Source organism: Onychostruthus taczanowskii, unplaced genomic scaffold (assembly GCF_017590055.1).
Source record: "Onychostruthus taczanowskii isolate IOZ18803 unplaced genomic scaffold, ASM1759005v1 scaffold77, whole genome shotgun sequence".
Taxonomy (NCBI): Eukaryota; Metazoa; Chordata; class Aves; order Passeriformes; family Passeridae; genus Onychostruthus; species Onychostruthus taczanowskii.
In genome coordinates this window covers 4,599,952-4,614,692 of record NW_024505561.1, presented here as the reverse complement: position 1 = coordinate 4,614,692, position 14,741 = coordinate 4,599,952, and the positions used below count along the sequence as shown (strand labels likewise).

Here is a 14,741-nt window from a genome sequence, read left to right as displayed (position 1 = left end):
CAATTTTGGGAAATAGCTGACAAACCCATAGTCACTCGTGGCAGAATGTGCCCCGGCAATTCCATTCAAACAAATCCAGAAATGCCTCCAAAATGACTGTTGCTTCACGTCTGCCCTCTTCTTTTGGGGCTAGTATTTATTTCTGTCCCTGGATTAGACACCATAACAGAGCAGTGGTCCTGAGAATTGCGGAGATTTGTTCCATGGCCAGCTGGAGTCTTGGATCTGTGGCACTGAAGGTTTCCATATGCTGGCAGGGCAGGTACAGAGTGGAGTTTGGAGAGCAGCAGCCACCGGGTGTAGCATGAGACAAAGCCTGGTGCTGGTGGCGATTATCTGAGAGCTTTTGTTTTCACAACAATTTTCAGGGAAAGGATGAGGCAAAATAGGGAGTGAAAGAAAGGGCAGAGGCCAGGCTGCCAGAAGGTCTCTCCTAGACCCCTTGGCAGGTAGCTGGAATCAAGGAGCTCGGAGAAGTCCACAAAGAGGGAAGGCACAGAAAGGAATGCAAGCCATCCAACACTGACTTTGAGCTCTGATTGAAGCCAGGTCATTTCTGCAGTCCTTACCCAAACCAGACTCTCCTTGGACCAGCAAGGCTTTGGTCTCTGTATGGACTGCAGATTCTGGGCTCTGACATACCCTGTGGTGGCAGGTTTCTGCAAAAAACTGGTGGTGCAAGGCCATTGCTCAGGGCTTCCCCAGGAGGGAGCTAGCACAGGGGGAAGGGATGCTTCCAAATGAGAATTTTTTTTTTTTTTTTAATGAGTTATATGTTGGCTTCAGGCAAATGGCAGAAGGTTTTACTGAAAAGACTTCTTTATGGGATTGTGGTTTAACTTGGGGTAGCTTAGAGAAGTCTGTAAACCCCAGGAGCTCAAGGAGTTTGACAGGTTTGACAGGTCTTCCTGTTACTTATGAACAGGAGGCTGGAGCAAGTGTTCTTGAAATCACCTCCCTGTTTTCCATCAAAGCATGCTGGCAAGCCAGAGGAAGAGAGAAACTGTTTTCTTCCCCCATTTTATTTTCTTATATAAAGACAATGTTAGAATTTTTTTTTTCTAGATCTTTAAAACTTTGCGGTTTTTTGGCTCCTCTCAATACAAAATTCCTGTCCACATTTCCAGGCTTTGGATTAGACCCTTCAATGGAGCCTTGAGCACCTTAAAATCATTACAGCAAGAATCATTAGTGACACACCAGAAACTGGTATACATCACCTCTAAAGAAAGTGTCAGCTCTAAAGAACCACTCTCTCACCTGGACCCCATTACCACTGCTCAGCCATTTTGTGTTCATTTAACACTCCACACTCTGCCGTGTCCCAAAGTGAGGAAAATAATGGAAATTATGAAAATTATAAAAATGATGAATGAAATAGTGAAAATGAAAATGACTCTAGAGCTATATGTGTGTCATGTGCAATGACAGTGAGGGCTGCAGGTCCTGGTGATGGCAGGGAGAAGAGCCCTCTTTACTCTCTCTGGGTCAACCTATGCCTTCACACCACCCCTGATCTTACTCAGTAAAGGGAGTGAGTGCTTCTAATTAACATCACATACTTGCCAGGTTTGCAGAGCAAAGGGCGTGGATTTCTGCTCTAACAGCAGCGGTTGCTGCTGCAATACTTAAGCCATCACTGGTCAGGGAATTGGTGCAGTGTTTGAGCTGGGGGTCACTGCCCTGAAAAGGGGAAGCCTGGAAAGAATCAGTAATTCATGAAAAATGTACACATAAGAAGGAATTTCCTATTTCTTTGAATGATAGTAATTTAATTTAAGAAAAAATCCAGTGACAACTTCCTAGGAAATAAATGCCTTTTTGTAAATCTCTGTGGTGAAAATGTACTTAGTTGAAAATCAGCAGAATTCTTCTTACTCTAGTTTCTAAACATGCCTCAGTTCCTAACCCAGCTCTAAGCTTGGGAAACTGAAATGAGCTCTGATAAAATGAACAGAATGCTTAGGACAGAGCAAACCCAAGAGATTAAGTTAGATTTGCCAGCTGAAGAAAGCTTCTAAGCTTTATCAAACATACAAGCTGGAGAAAACTCTGAAGGTGGCATGTGAGCCTGCTAATATCTTCCACGAAATCTTCCAGCCACAAGGAGCTCCTCAGACCTGGGAAAGTCTCCTACCTCCTGAGGAGAGGAGCAGCTTAGCTCCAGAGGCCAGCCTGTAATTCCATAGCCTTATCCCTGGCAGCACCTGACCAGCCCACCTTATCCAGCTGGCCCAGCTGGGAGGCTCATGGGCAAGCCACTTTATTCAGCACCAGCTCAAAAAGTAGAAATTATAATCCCATAGGCAAAGCACCAGAGAAAGCTAGCTGGACTGAAGAAAGAAAAGCAGGCCCTTCAGTGTATGTCCTCTAGCTCTATTCTACTCTCCTCTTTTTCTTTCTTTTTTTAAAAAATATTTTTTAAAATTATTCTTATTGAGGTCTTTTAATGCAAATTATGTATTTCAGTCTCTTAATTTTCGCACAAAGCCAGTTCCTGCTTTTCTGTGCTCACTGTGGTGGACTATGTCCTACCATTCTCAAATATTTTAATGGAACAAATATCTCATCCCCTTCTGGATAGAGAGTCATGAAACCTTGGGGTTTCTTTCACACCATCTAGACACTTACCTGGTTTCTTCAATTATGGCAAAGACTGCAAGCCCCAAACTACCCTGCTAGAGCTGTGCAAACACAGTGAGAGGTGACCTGTATGCCAGAACGCATCATCTAAATAGACAAGACAAAGGAAAGACTAATGTTCCAGCTGTGCAAAGAGGAATTGATGTATACTGAAATTTCAGAGAAATTTCCACATAGGGAATGTATGCTAGGGGAAAAAATCCAGTCAGGTCCAATTTAGTGCTTGTGGTTCTCTCTCTGAGCAGCTTTTCTCTCTGGAATCAAATGTTGCCTCTCAGGTTTGCTCTTCGCAGGTTCAGATCCACCCGGGGGGGCTGGAGGAATTACCACCACAGATCACAGATTTCTCATGGTGGATATGGACCTGCTGATGCTCTGAGCTGCCGCTAGCTATGTAATCACCCTCGTCATATCCTACAAATGAAAACCAGAGCATCCTTCACATACCTCCATCATTAAACAGTTGGTTAGCACCACATGAAACCCTCCAGGAGCTGTGGGAATTTCCCTATGGCTCCCAGTCTAGCATTTGGGGTGCACCTCCCCCTGTAGTCCCTTACATGGCATCCCTGCACTGGTGACTGCCCTTTCCTTGAGTAAGGGATGTCCAACATAGCTTTTCAATTTGAGCTCAGCTCCCACTCCACAACTCATTTTTATTTTACTGGGATACCGGTGAAGCTGTAGCTCAGTAACTGATGTTAAGAGAAACTTTTAACACCTCAACAGCAAATGGAGGAGAATGTTTCCCATTAGTGGCTGAGGAAGTAGTGCTCCTGTAACTTCAGCCTTGAAAGCTAATGAAGCTCAGATTGTGGCCGTGGCCTTTGATGTAGAGATGCCTGAGGTCAGTGTAGCTTTCAGAGGTGCCAGTGCTATGCTGTGTCACTGCATTCGTCTGGGCGGGGGCCCAATAACTCTAATCCTGTAATCATGTTTCTGTAAGCAACAGTATTTATGGTGCAGATAGTGGGGGATAGCTGCAGTGGTAATTAAATCAGGGATAGCTGCAGAGGAAAAGCTAATCCAACCCTGTAATATTTCCAGTAGAGGAAGCTACCGCCAACTACGTCAGTAAATAAGTAGCAAAATACTGGAGTCGGTATAGGGAGAGGCTGTGAGGACTAAAATGCCATGTTTGGCCACCTAATCCATTGCCCTGCCAGGACCCTCATTGTGCCAGGGCAGTGATGCTAGCACGCTGGCAAAAATCAGGCAATTCAAAGCTATGCCTTGACACTGCATCTTGAACTCACAGTAATACATGGGGAGGGGGGGTTAAAGCACCCACTGATGAGTTTGGCACAGCTAGCTTTGGATTTAATTCCTTCTCTTCATCTGTTTTGCAACCTCAGGCCACATACTATGTATTTCATGTCTTCTAATGTAGGCTGCTGTCTCCCAAGTGCACGTGAATTGTTGGGAAAACACAATGATGTATTCCACTCTAGTGGGGGGGAAAGCATGTATTTGAGTAAATATGGTTTATCCAAGAGATGAGGAGAGCCTCCAACCAGCTGTTCTGCTGTACTAATGAGTAAGTGTATAGACATTTCTGTTATTTTATTTTGCACAACTCCATTATAGATAAACATCTTCCTATGTAGTTTTTGTTAAATCAGAGGTCTTTTATACCCTCACTGTTTTAAAGAGGAGAAAAAATGAGAGTACGTGGTATATCCCTTTTTGATGTGGATAGCTCTAACTTTGGTGGGATTCCACGTGTGAAATTGGTCATGAAGAATCACTCTATATTTCAAGGAATAAAGAAAAATGATGTATTAAAGAAAATCTCATGTCAGACTGCAGACTTCAGCTGCATTACTCACAAATGCACACATGCACATATACAAATAGACTAATATATGGTATGGATGTATATATGTCTAGAGATAGGCACTCACAAACATATTTCCTTTATCTCAGTGCCTGAAAGTTCATTTGTGGGCATCCTGATTCTTGATATATTATTTGTAAACAGAGGGCCAGGGGACTGGAGTATTTCCTTGACTTCAATGGATGATGAGGCTTCAAGCTGTGCACTCAGATTGGGACCTCTAAGCATCCTGCTGCTACCTAACAGCTTGCTGAAAAATGACATAATTTGTGACATCAGCAATATGCTGCTTTAATAGGGGCTTATAAAGCGCTTCCCACCCTTGTGTGTTAGGACAAAAACATCTACAGCTACTAAATCTGAGGTGGCCCCCTCCCGTATTCCTCACACACCTTGCATCCTTTGTACTTTTTTGGCATGCATGGCTGTAAAGTCCCAGTATGGGAAGAGTGATAAGCAGCCATTCAGCAACATCTGTGCGAGAGCTCCTGCCCCACCAGCGCCAGGGAAGATGTCACTTTTCCTGAGAACACTACCTGCCAGTGGGAGGTTCAGCAATGCAGATTTTAATGTGGGGATTTAATTTCAAATACAATTCACAGTTGTACGCAATTGAAAAATGTTTATTACCACACGGATGTTCAGGACATTTTTCAGATGAAATAATTTTCAATTTGGATGATTCCTGCTTTTAAAGGATTTTCACAGCTCTGTAAACAATATGCTTTATATAATTATAATGGCAACAGTGAAGAGCATACCAACTTTAAAATAATCACCCAAAATAATGCCAAAAAATAACTGGCAACTTTGGATAACAGGGCATTAGTCAGAAATTGATTCAAATATGAGGGTTGTAATGACTTTTGCAAAGTTACATTCTATAACACAATAAGAAGGTAATTATTTACCTCTGGGTAAATTTGTTTTAAAATAAGATGCAAACTAAAAAGTCTCAAATTTTAAAGAATGAAGACATCTTCAGAATCTGACCAGCAGTAGGAATGTGCTTTAACTTGAAAGATTTGGTGCTCTGGAGTCAGTGCTGTGTCACTGATACATGAAATGCAGTCAGTACCTGACAGAAAACCCACCCTGGAAGTCACAACTGCCTGGTCACACCTCCAGCATCTACTCAGATTGCTAGATGGGCGAGGTTTGACACACTCATGGGAGAGGAGCCTTCACGCATGGCTCCTTATAAATGAGATGGGAAGGTACCTCAGGAGACGGATATCTCTGCAAGTGAATGCCTAGTGGGTGAGGCAGGGTACCTGCCACTTCAGAAGACCATAATCTGGGTTTTCCAGCCCACCACCACTTTGCTCTGAGGCAAAGGTGCTCTGAGTTAAGAAGAACATAGAATAAATCAGGGAGGGCCCATGCAAAAATACAGAACCTTCTTTATTGCTCTCAGTAGTAGTTTGTAGGTCTTTCAGGAAGGAAGGAAGGAAGGAAAGAAGAAAGAAAGAGAAAGAAAGAAAAATTTTTCAAGCTGTTCATTAGTCAGGCAGCAAACTAAGATGCAAGAACATCTTGAAAAAATATCGGGGTAAGAAAGTAAATTTCCTATTCCTCCCTTGTTCATTTTTAAGAGTCTTCTTTATCCTTTTGTTTTGTTCCATCCCTGTACATTTTATAGCATCAAAGATTTGCTACAGTATAAAAAATTCCTAGAAAAGACCTAAGGACCTAGTCTACCCGCTCATGAAGACCCTGTGGCAAATGCTTATCTTACCTGCCTTTTCTAGAGAAACTTCATCCCTTTTTTTTAGCAACTCATCTCATTGTGCAACTTGTCTTCAATTAGGTTCTTTATTGGTTTACAAATAGTGAAGATGCTCATGGATGCCAAGAACAAAGGATGACTCTGCTGCAGGGTATGAGGGAGTAGGCATGCATCTGTCCTCTCCACCCCTATTCCTCAGCCCTTTCTCAGCCACTCTCTACCAGTAATTCCCCCACTTCTTTGGCCACATCTCTGTTAACATCTGCTTTGCAAGTTGTTTTTCATGCCCGTCTACTTTTACTTGGAGTTGGTTTCTGTTCAGGCTGCTAACTGGATGCAGCAGAGGAGAAGCAGTGTAAGGGCGTCCACAGACAGCTCCGGACAAAAATCACCTCAGATGAGATTTTGCCATGGGAAAAACAGTTTGCCAGATATTCTAGGACTGAACGGGAGGCAAGCATGGAAGGGGACCTGTAAAGGCAGAACTCAGTGGGTTCTGCCAGCTTCTCTTCAAATGCCATCAGGAACACCAGTGATGCAAAGAGGAGCACATTGAACTCACAATGCAGTTGGGCTTCAGCCCTGCTTTGCTTCTGTGGTAACAGGCATGAAACATGGTGTAGAAGCAAAAAACAATTTCTGCTTTTGCCCATAACACTGAGTTATAACCAACTTTAGCTGTCTACTGATGTCTGCCTGGTTTTATGCATGTTGACTATATCCAGAGGGAAAGCCATGGCTTGTATTTCCATACTTGGTTCTCATATGAAATAATGTGGGGAGAGGAGGAGGGGGGAAGATGCAGCTGCAAAAACAGTCAGTGAAACATAAAAATCCCTATTGTTTTGTTGTAGCTCTCAGTGCCCTTCAACTTCTGGGCAGAGACAAGACCTCCCCCTGCTCAGGTTCAATACACAGGGGAGCTTTGAGGCTCAGAACTCCCTTCCTACTTTTGCCTAAGCCTTGCTTAGGCAATTGTAGTCAATTGTGCTTTTGTTCACAGAAAAAAAAATTAGCCCAATGCATGCTAATTTATAGACAGGGAAGCAATTAAAAAAAAAAAGTTTATTATCCTTTTCCCCCCTGCCTCTCAAATGAAGTGTTACAGCAGCAGGGTTTTTGGTAAACTTGACACAAACTGATGTCAGTGATGGGGGAGCAAGGCCAGGAACCAAGCACATGTCTTTACATCTTCCCTCCATGTGGAATGGGACAGCCTTCCAATTTTCTCTGGCTGCCTATACTCAGGAACATGCATGCTTTAGGAAAACCTAGGCACAAAGACACATTTATTTCCTCAGGCTTTGTCAGTAAATGTGTTCTGTACACATCGCCCTCACATACCCACTTTAAAAAATGCTTGTTAAATATTAAAGAAAGAATTCCTAATATAGCCACAATGTAGGGGCATATTTACCTTTTATTACTGAACTTACTGTGTGTCTTTTTCTGTAAATTATGGCACATTCTTAATATTCAACAAAATATTAGTTAGACACCAACTAGTCCATATGTTGAAGTAAGTTAACGCAGCTTGCCTCTCAGTTTTGCAGCTCCTTGCAAAACCTTAGAACTGCACCAATAGAGGGTTTGCCATTAGCACAGGATTGGCCTTTTCTTTCAGGAGGAACTGTTTTTTTCAAAACTGATTGAAAAGAAAGCAACAGATGTCTCTCCCTACTACATATTTTAAGTGGTCTCTGAGTGGATCACGGTGTGGAGTTGAAGTGCCTGAATACTTTCAAAGGAGCAGGTAGCTTTACAAGTGCCCCAGAAGTCACACAGGGCGGCAGGGATGGGCAGCCTCTGCAGGACGAGCTCCTCTTGAGGCATCTCATGGGCAGAGACCACGGCTCTTCCCTGCACTCCACCAAGCAGCACAGTAGTAAACTACTGCAGTAGTTTACAGTAAAACACAAACTCTTCCCTGGTGACCCAGGCACTGATGATTGAAGAGGTGGAAGTGATTTTTTCCCCTGGCCTGTGCCCTCACTCAGTAATACCAATGATGTAACCAGACAGCTCTTTCACATCCACTGGCACTGGTTTCCCTCTCATTTTGCAAGTATTTAATTCTGTACTGTACAAGCAGAGGCCTCGCGGTGACAAGCCTGGAGGCAGGGCCGTCACTGATGGTCAGATTTGCAGAGATGCATGCACTACTGACTGTATCTAAACTACATTTTAAGGAAGAGCAGGACATGCAGAGTTAACATAAAGCACTTCCAGTGGCATCCCATAGAGCAACAGACAAGCACAAACACTACTTAATATATTGGGGACTACTGCAAAAGGAGGCCAGGAAGGAAGTCAGGTATCTGGAAGCCTAGGCTAGGTCTTCCCAGCAGCATGAACATCTGCCAGAAATTCTAGGTTATTGCAGGCATGTGTCACTCAGAGACAAGGCTTTTACCTTCAGCAAGCTTCAGCTCAGAAAATTCTTAACTGGTGTTTGTGCTTGATAGCACAGCTTTAATAACATTAGCAGCACTAGAAGTAGGAACAAAATTTTAAACACATGATCCAAAGCTACATAGAGTCACACTTTAAATTAAAGAGGCCCAAAAAAGTAACATAGGCATTTATTAATCCTCATTCTCATCAGGATGATCAGTTTCAAATGTTGTAGGCAGTGGGCACCTACAACAGCTTTAGAAACAGGGCCTCTTGCACTTCTGAAGACATCATTCTGAGCATCACCTTATGGTACTGGCTTTGATATCACATTTTGGGAGCTTCAGAATTAATTGGGGAAGCAATAACCCTAAACACAGTGAGGCTGTCTGATCTCTCCCCTGTTTGAAGTGTGGGCGTATGCAGGACATTTCCACTGTGCATCCCATTCCCTGCACCCTAGTGTGAGCAGGAAAGCCCCCATTCTGTTCCCACTGAGGGACACCCAGTGTTGGGAGGCAAAGGGGGGTTTGAGGAGCATCACGAGGGATCCAAGAGGGGATAGTGAGGAGGAAGGGAGGTGTGATGGAAATGGAGAGCATGAATTTCTGTGCAGGCATCGTTGGTGCCACACTGGAGTGAGTGAGTGAGTGAGTGAGTGAGTTTGCGTGTATGTGAGTGTCTGTGTGTGTGTGTGTGTGTGTGTGTGTGTACCACTCTGCAGGTGGCCTTTCCACGACTCCCGACTGAAGGGGTGCCGTGGGCCTGAGGGTGGCTGGAGGAGACTGTTTTTGTGGCAGAGTAATGAACGTGATTAAATCACCTCTTCCTCCTTCTGCCTTCCTTCCCTTTCCCTTTCTCCTCTGTGTCCAGGGCTCCTGGCAGCAGCCCAGGAAGTCATGGGACAGTTCCGGTCCCTGCGGGGCCAAGGGCTGCCATCCATCCATCCGTCCGTCCCACGCTCGGTCCCGCGGCCGCAGCCCGGCTGTCCTGCGGCAGTGCGGGGTGCTCCGGGAGTTTCCTGCTGCCTCTTCTCAGCTCCGGGTGGGCAGGACACCCCTCCCGTCTGCGGGACTCCTCGGGCAAGTGCCAGCCCCCCAAAGCCACCCGCAGTGCTCCCCCCGCCCCGGGGCTCCCCTCCGCGGAGAGCGCACTCCACAGCCGCAGCAAGGGGGAAAAATAGAAGATCATGGACTTGCCCGCACGAGCTTTCATTCCCTCCTTCCCATTTTTTAATCTTCATAACAGTTGTTATAAACTAGTCCTGCCTCGGGGTTTTGCCACGCTCTGAACCCGAGGGAGGTGAAAGTGGGAGAAGGTTGGAGGGATGGGATGGATGAAATGCAGTCAAAGTTGGTTTCCCCCCGATCCCAAAAAAAAAAAAAAAAAAGTTTTCAAAGCCTAATTTCCACCAGATACATTGATTTTCCGTTGAAAACAGAATTAAAACAATAAGCGCGAGTAGGTGCCATTAAAGCTAAACCATTTCTGGCTGTTAATCACTGGAGAGAAGGATTAGAAAAGTCAGTGAAGGAGCTCTGGGTTTGAAACGCAAAAATCCGGAGTTTAGGAAGAGTAAGCTCAGAGGGGGCTGAAGCAGCTTAAGAAACAAGGAGAAACCCTCAATAAGAGTTAAAATTCAGTGTCAGGTTACTTGTCGATATTGCGAGGAATACTCCGTTCCTGTAAGGGATCTGTGCTTGTGAAATGCATCCCTTGCTAAAATACCGTTTGATGTTCGCGTCGAAGAGAAAACCAAAACAATCTTTTTTCCTTTAAAGTCCCGATTTCAAAAAAAACCGAAAAAACCCCAAAACCAAACAAAAACCAAGGGAAAAAAAAAAAAACAACGAAAAACCAATACCCCAGAAAAATCCCACTAAATTTCCAAGCGCAGCTTTGAATAGTTTTCCTGGAGATTTTGCTTCAAACCTCACAGGCGCACTACCCCTGTGTTCCCGAGGTCTCCCTGCCCTCCCTTCCCCCTTTTCTGCTGCTTGGATGGTCGGTAATGCCCGGCTAAATAATTGTTAGAATTCGAAAAAAAAAAAAAAAGAAAAAAAAAAAAAAAAAAGAAGGGGAAAAAAAAAATGCGCACCAGCATTCAGGTGCTAACCTACTTATTTGAAAGCAATTTATTTTCCATTTTGCCCGTTTTCCCCCTTTAAAACAGAACGCTGAAAGAAAGAATAAGTGCTTTAACATTTCAGTGTTGTGCTCTGGTAATTACTTTTTCACTTTTCCCCTAAGTTCCAATGTGAAAACCTCACAGGGGGGTCTTTGCTGTAGCAGGGCTACAGTTCCCAATCCCAAGCGCAAGATCTGCAATTACAAACCCATTCGGTGCCCTTCCCTATCATTAATATGCACAAAATCCTGCTGCTAATCTTATAATCTGTTTTGTTTCATCAATTGCTTGCCTAGCACCAGGCGGGAAAGAAAAAGAGAGAAAGAGAAAGAAAGAAAGAGGAGAAGAATAAAGCCGGAAAATCACGGAAAGCTTCGGAAAGTAAACGGAAAAACCAAATAAATCGGATTTTATTTTTGATAAAGCAAAAATCGCTAAGGCTGTTAAAAGGAAGCGGGATTTTCGGCTGGAGGGGCGGGTGTCAGGGAAATTTAAGGAAAAATCGGAATATATCCAGCATTTTATTTGCATATTTGATTTCCCTGCGTACGGGTCACCAAGTTCCTTCAGCAGTCAGCTGCGGAGGAGGGAGGGGGCGCGTAAACACCTCAGGAGAGTGTAGAGTGTATTCCCATCCCTTCTGGCTGCCGAGGGAGAGGAGGCGCCGGGCTCGGGCGAGCTGCGGCCGCGGCTCCGGGGGCGCCCCCCGCGCTGCCCTCCGCGGCCGCGCAGCTCCCGCCTGCCCACTGAGACTTCAGTAAAACAATGAAGACATTAGTGTTTGAAATCGTCCTCATCCTGCTCCTCCTTCCCCCCGCTCCCTCTTCCTGCGCGGGTTTTAAGGGAATAAAACCTACACCACACGCGTCCGATTGAGATTAATGTAAAAATTATGCCAAAAAAAAAAAAAAAAAACCCAACTCACAACCAACCCCAAAGAACCCTTATCTCATATATCTTATTCTCGGTGTCCCGCGCCAGGCCTCGCCGCCGCCTTGCCGTGCACCTGATGATTTATTAACGCAATCTGCGGGGACAGCGACACGCGTGCCCGGCTACGGCTCGTCCCAGCTCATCTCCTAAGTAATTGTTTCTCATTAGTTCTGATAATGTTTTAATAGTGCTGCCCATAATTTAGTCAGCCTGGAATTAATAACGGAGGGTGTCCTGAAAGGCGCGGGGATGAGGGGGAGCTGCAATATAAGCAGGTAGTCTTTAATTAATCAGATTAGCCCGGAGGTCCCCGCGCTGTAAGGGATCCCCCGGCGCCGCGCTCGGACGGGACCCGGCTGGCCGAGGGGGAGAGAGGGGGGTCGGCCCTGGCTGCTCATCCCCAAACTCCGCGGAGGGGCTGCGGGGGGCTCTGCCGCCGCCCCGGCCGAGGAGGACGGAGCTGAGCGGCTCTCCCGCTCCCGGGCCCCGCCGCGTCCCCGCCGTCCCGGGGGAGCCGCGGAGAGGCGCTCCCGCCGCCCCCGCGCTCCCTTGTCCCGCTGATTCCTCGCGGGCCGGATGGTGGGGTTCTTCCTCCCCCTTTTTCCTCTCCCCTTAATTAAACCAAAAATAACCCAAAATAAGTGAAATCGCTGCTCGGAGACGGAGGGGAAACACGCTAATCTGGGAAACAGGAGGAATAAGGCACTGTGGCTCCATACGTGAAATGGCCATGGAGGCGGTGAGAAATGAAACTAAAAAACAACTGTTTTCTATTTACAATTTTAAATAAACAGAACAGCCTTCCCCGCGGTGTTTGTCTAAGTGCAGCAGCATTGCTGCTGTGTAGGTCATGAAAAGGTTGGTGCATAGTTTAAAACTTCCCATTCTGTTAATTTCTTAAAGAACAGTCGTTCATAGTCTGAGCACAAAAGCTCATGATTTAATGAGGAACAGAAACAAAATCTCTGATTGTTGGTGTTTCAAACTTCATTGGAGTCCTCTGGCAACCACAAGTTGATCCTCTGCAGCTTCAATACCCTTTAGCCCTCCATATAAGAGTACATGCTGAATAGAGGACAATGCCTGGTTGTTATGTTTATTTACCCTTACTACAAGCTGGGTTAACCTCTTCAAAACAGCTTTACTAAGCCCGTTAACCACACAGCCCACATGATCTGTAGCCGTATCCCTAATGTGATGTAAATCTGACTCGAGACCATATGCACAAGTTCTGCTGCATTGTGTCTCCAAAAACTACAAGTTTATTGCCGTCCAACCCTTCCCGGGCTGGACGCTTCCAGGAGGAAACTCTCTGAATAGAGACTGCTTAAAAAAAAAAGAGAAGAAAGTCAAGAGTCCTGCATTGTTGGAGCATTATTTTTAATGGCTTTTGCACATTTACAGAAGGGCGGTGTGGCAGGAAAGCAAAGCTCACACAGAGTAAAGATTTTCATTGCAGTTATTTCAACGGGTGCATAATTATTCGAGGCTTTCTCCTTTCTGCCAGGAGTTCAGCATCAGAGCAGGAAGAAGCACAGAAAGAAATAGAAACAATTGAATTAGTTTCCATCTGCTCTTTTAAGAGAGCTCAGGGCTCATGTTTTGCCTTTCTCCTTTAGTGAAGTCGTACTCCCACATTTGCAGTAATTACTGTGATGTCACAGATTTGATGATGTAACTTCATTGCAGGCTATGAGCAGAACATGGGCCATGCAGGAGTGAGCAGTGGTTTGAGTAGGGAATAGTCTTAGTAATTAGCAATTCCATCAAGCAAACTATGACAGATCTGCAAATGGAAATGAATTTCTATTTAAGCCGTATTATAGTCATCTTTTAAAACAGCTACTGGGGCCCCATGGCGAGAGCTTCATTTACCAGCTCATTTTTTCTTGATGGCTGTGGCAAGTGTAACAATGTTCTGTGCCTGCTTCAGTAATGGCATGTCGATCATGCTCCCGCGGAAAGTAAACGCTCCCTGGAAAAGAGAGAATATGAACTTCCTGAGACACCTTTGGAAATTGTAGTTAGTTGGCCTGTCTCATTCTTTACAAACACATCTGTTTGCCAAGAAACATAATCTCCCTCAGCAATCCTGAACAAGTTTTAGGAGACAAATTCATCGAGATAGGGCAAGCACATTTACAGAAATGTGAAGGGCAACAAACTCTCCAAAGAGGAGGCAAAAAGAGAGAGAAAAGAGAAGCCCAGGGTGCAGCTGGCCTGTTTCAGCCTCTCTAGCTGGCAAACACTGAGGCCCAAGAGCAGTGAGCCGTGTGTGCCAGACAGGGGCTGGCAGACACCACACCTGGGGGCAGCTCTGCTCCCCACCTCCAGCACCAGCATCCAGCATCCATCCAGGGCTGCGCCACAGGCCCAGTGGAAAACTGCCTGCAGACAGAGGGCAAAGCCAGAAGTTTCCTTTGTCAGCAAACAGCAGTGGGTGTTTGTGGGGGTGGAGGGAAGCTCTCTTGACTTGGGTGTTTGCTGAGGTTGTGCTGCTGCTGCACCTCTCCATGAGGTCTCCAGTGCTAAAGATAGGCTGGGCCTGTGCTGAGAGCCAGGGACTGGGATGAAAGCTGGAATAACCGAGTGGGTGGCACGATAATATTGCCCGAATCTCCTCTGGAGCCAAGGCTCCTCTGGAGCCAAGCCCACCTGAGCGCCACATTTGGGGAATTGCCCCAAATGGATGCAGAACTACTCTGTGTGCCACAGTGGTGGCAATCTGCAGTGGGTGGCACGATAATATTGCCCAAATCTCCTCTGGAGCCAAGCCCATCTGAGAGCCACATTTGGGGAATTGCCCCAAATGGATGCAGAACTACTCTGTGTGCCACAGTGGTGGCAATCTGAGAGTCAGGATAGGTTTCAAAAGTCACTTTGTATTTCTAAGGATTTTTTGTTGGTACCATAGTGACAAGTTTAAAACAATTAACTATGAATCATAGTTAAATCTTAAACAGAAGACATATGCTTTAAATAGTGCCAAACCTGACTTGTTCCCTTAGATACTTTAGTACCCATGTGTCTCTGAGGTAGGATTTGGGAGATGAAACACTGCATTAAGACATGCTGAA

General features: G+C 45.3%; 1 protein-coding gene across 2 annotated transcripts in view; it reads right to left on the bottom strand.

Annotated features, from left to right (window-relative positions):
- Nucleotides 1-13,027: 13,027 nt before the first annotated feature.
- The window catches only part of CLYBL (citramalyl-CoA lyase), a 167,102-nt gene continuing 165,388 nt past the window's right edge, over nucleotides 13,028-14,741 (bottom strand). Inside the window, exons 8-9 of one of the 2 annotated variants that reach the window (XM_041423415.1) lie at nucleotides 13,540-13,639; nucleotides 13,028-13,450 (exon numbers count right to left, since the gene is read on the bottom strand). In XM_041423415.1, the coding sequence (XP_041279349.1) occupies nucleotides 13,544-13,639 (96 nt within the window). In that variant the 3' untranslated portion in view covers nucleotides 13,028-13,450; nucleotides 13,540-13,543. The remainder of the gene's footprint in view (nucleotides 13,451-13,539; nucleotides 13,640-14,741) is intronic. The other variant, XM_041423416.1, reaches the window with a different exon arrangement.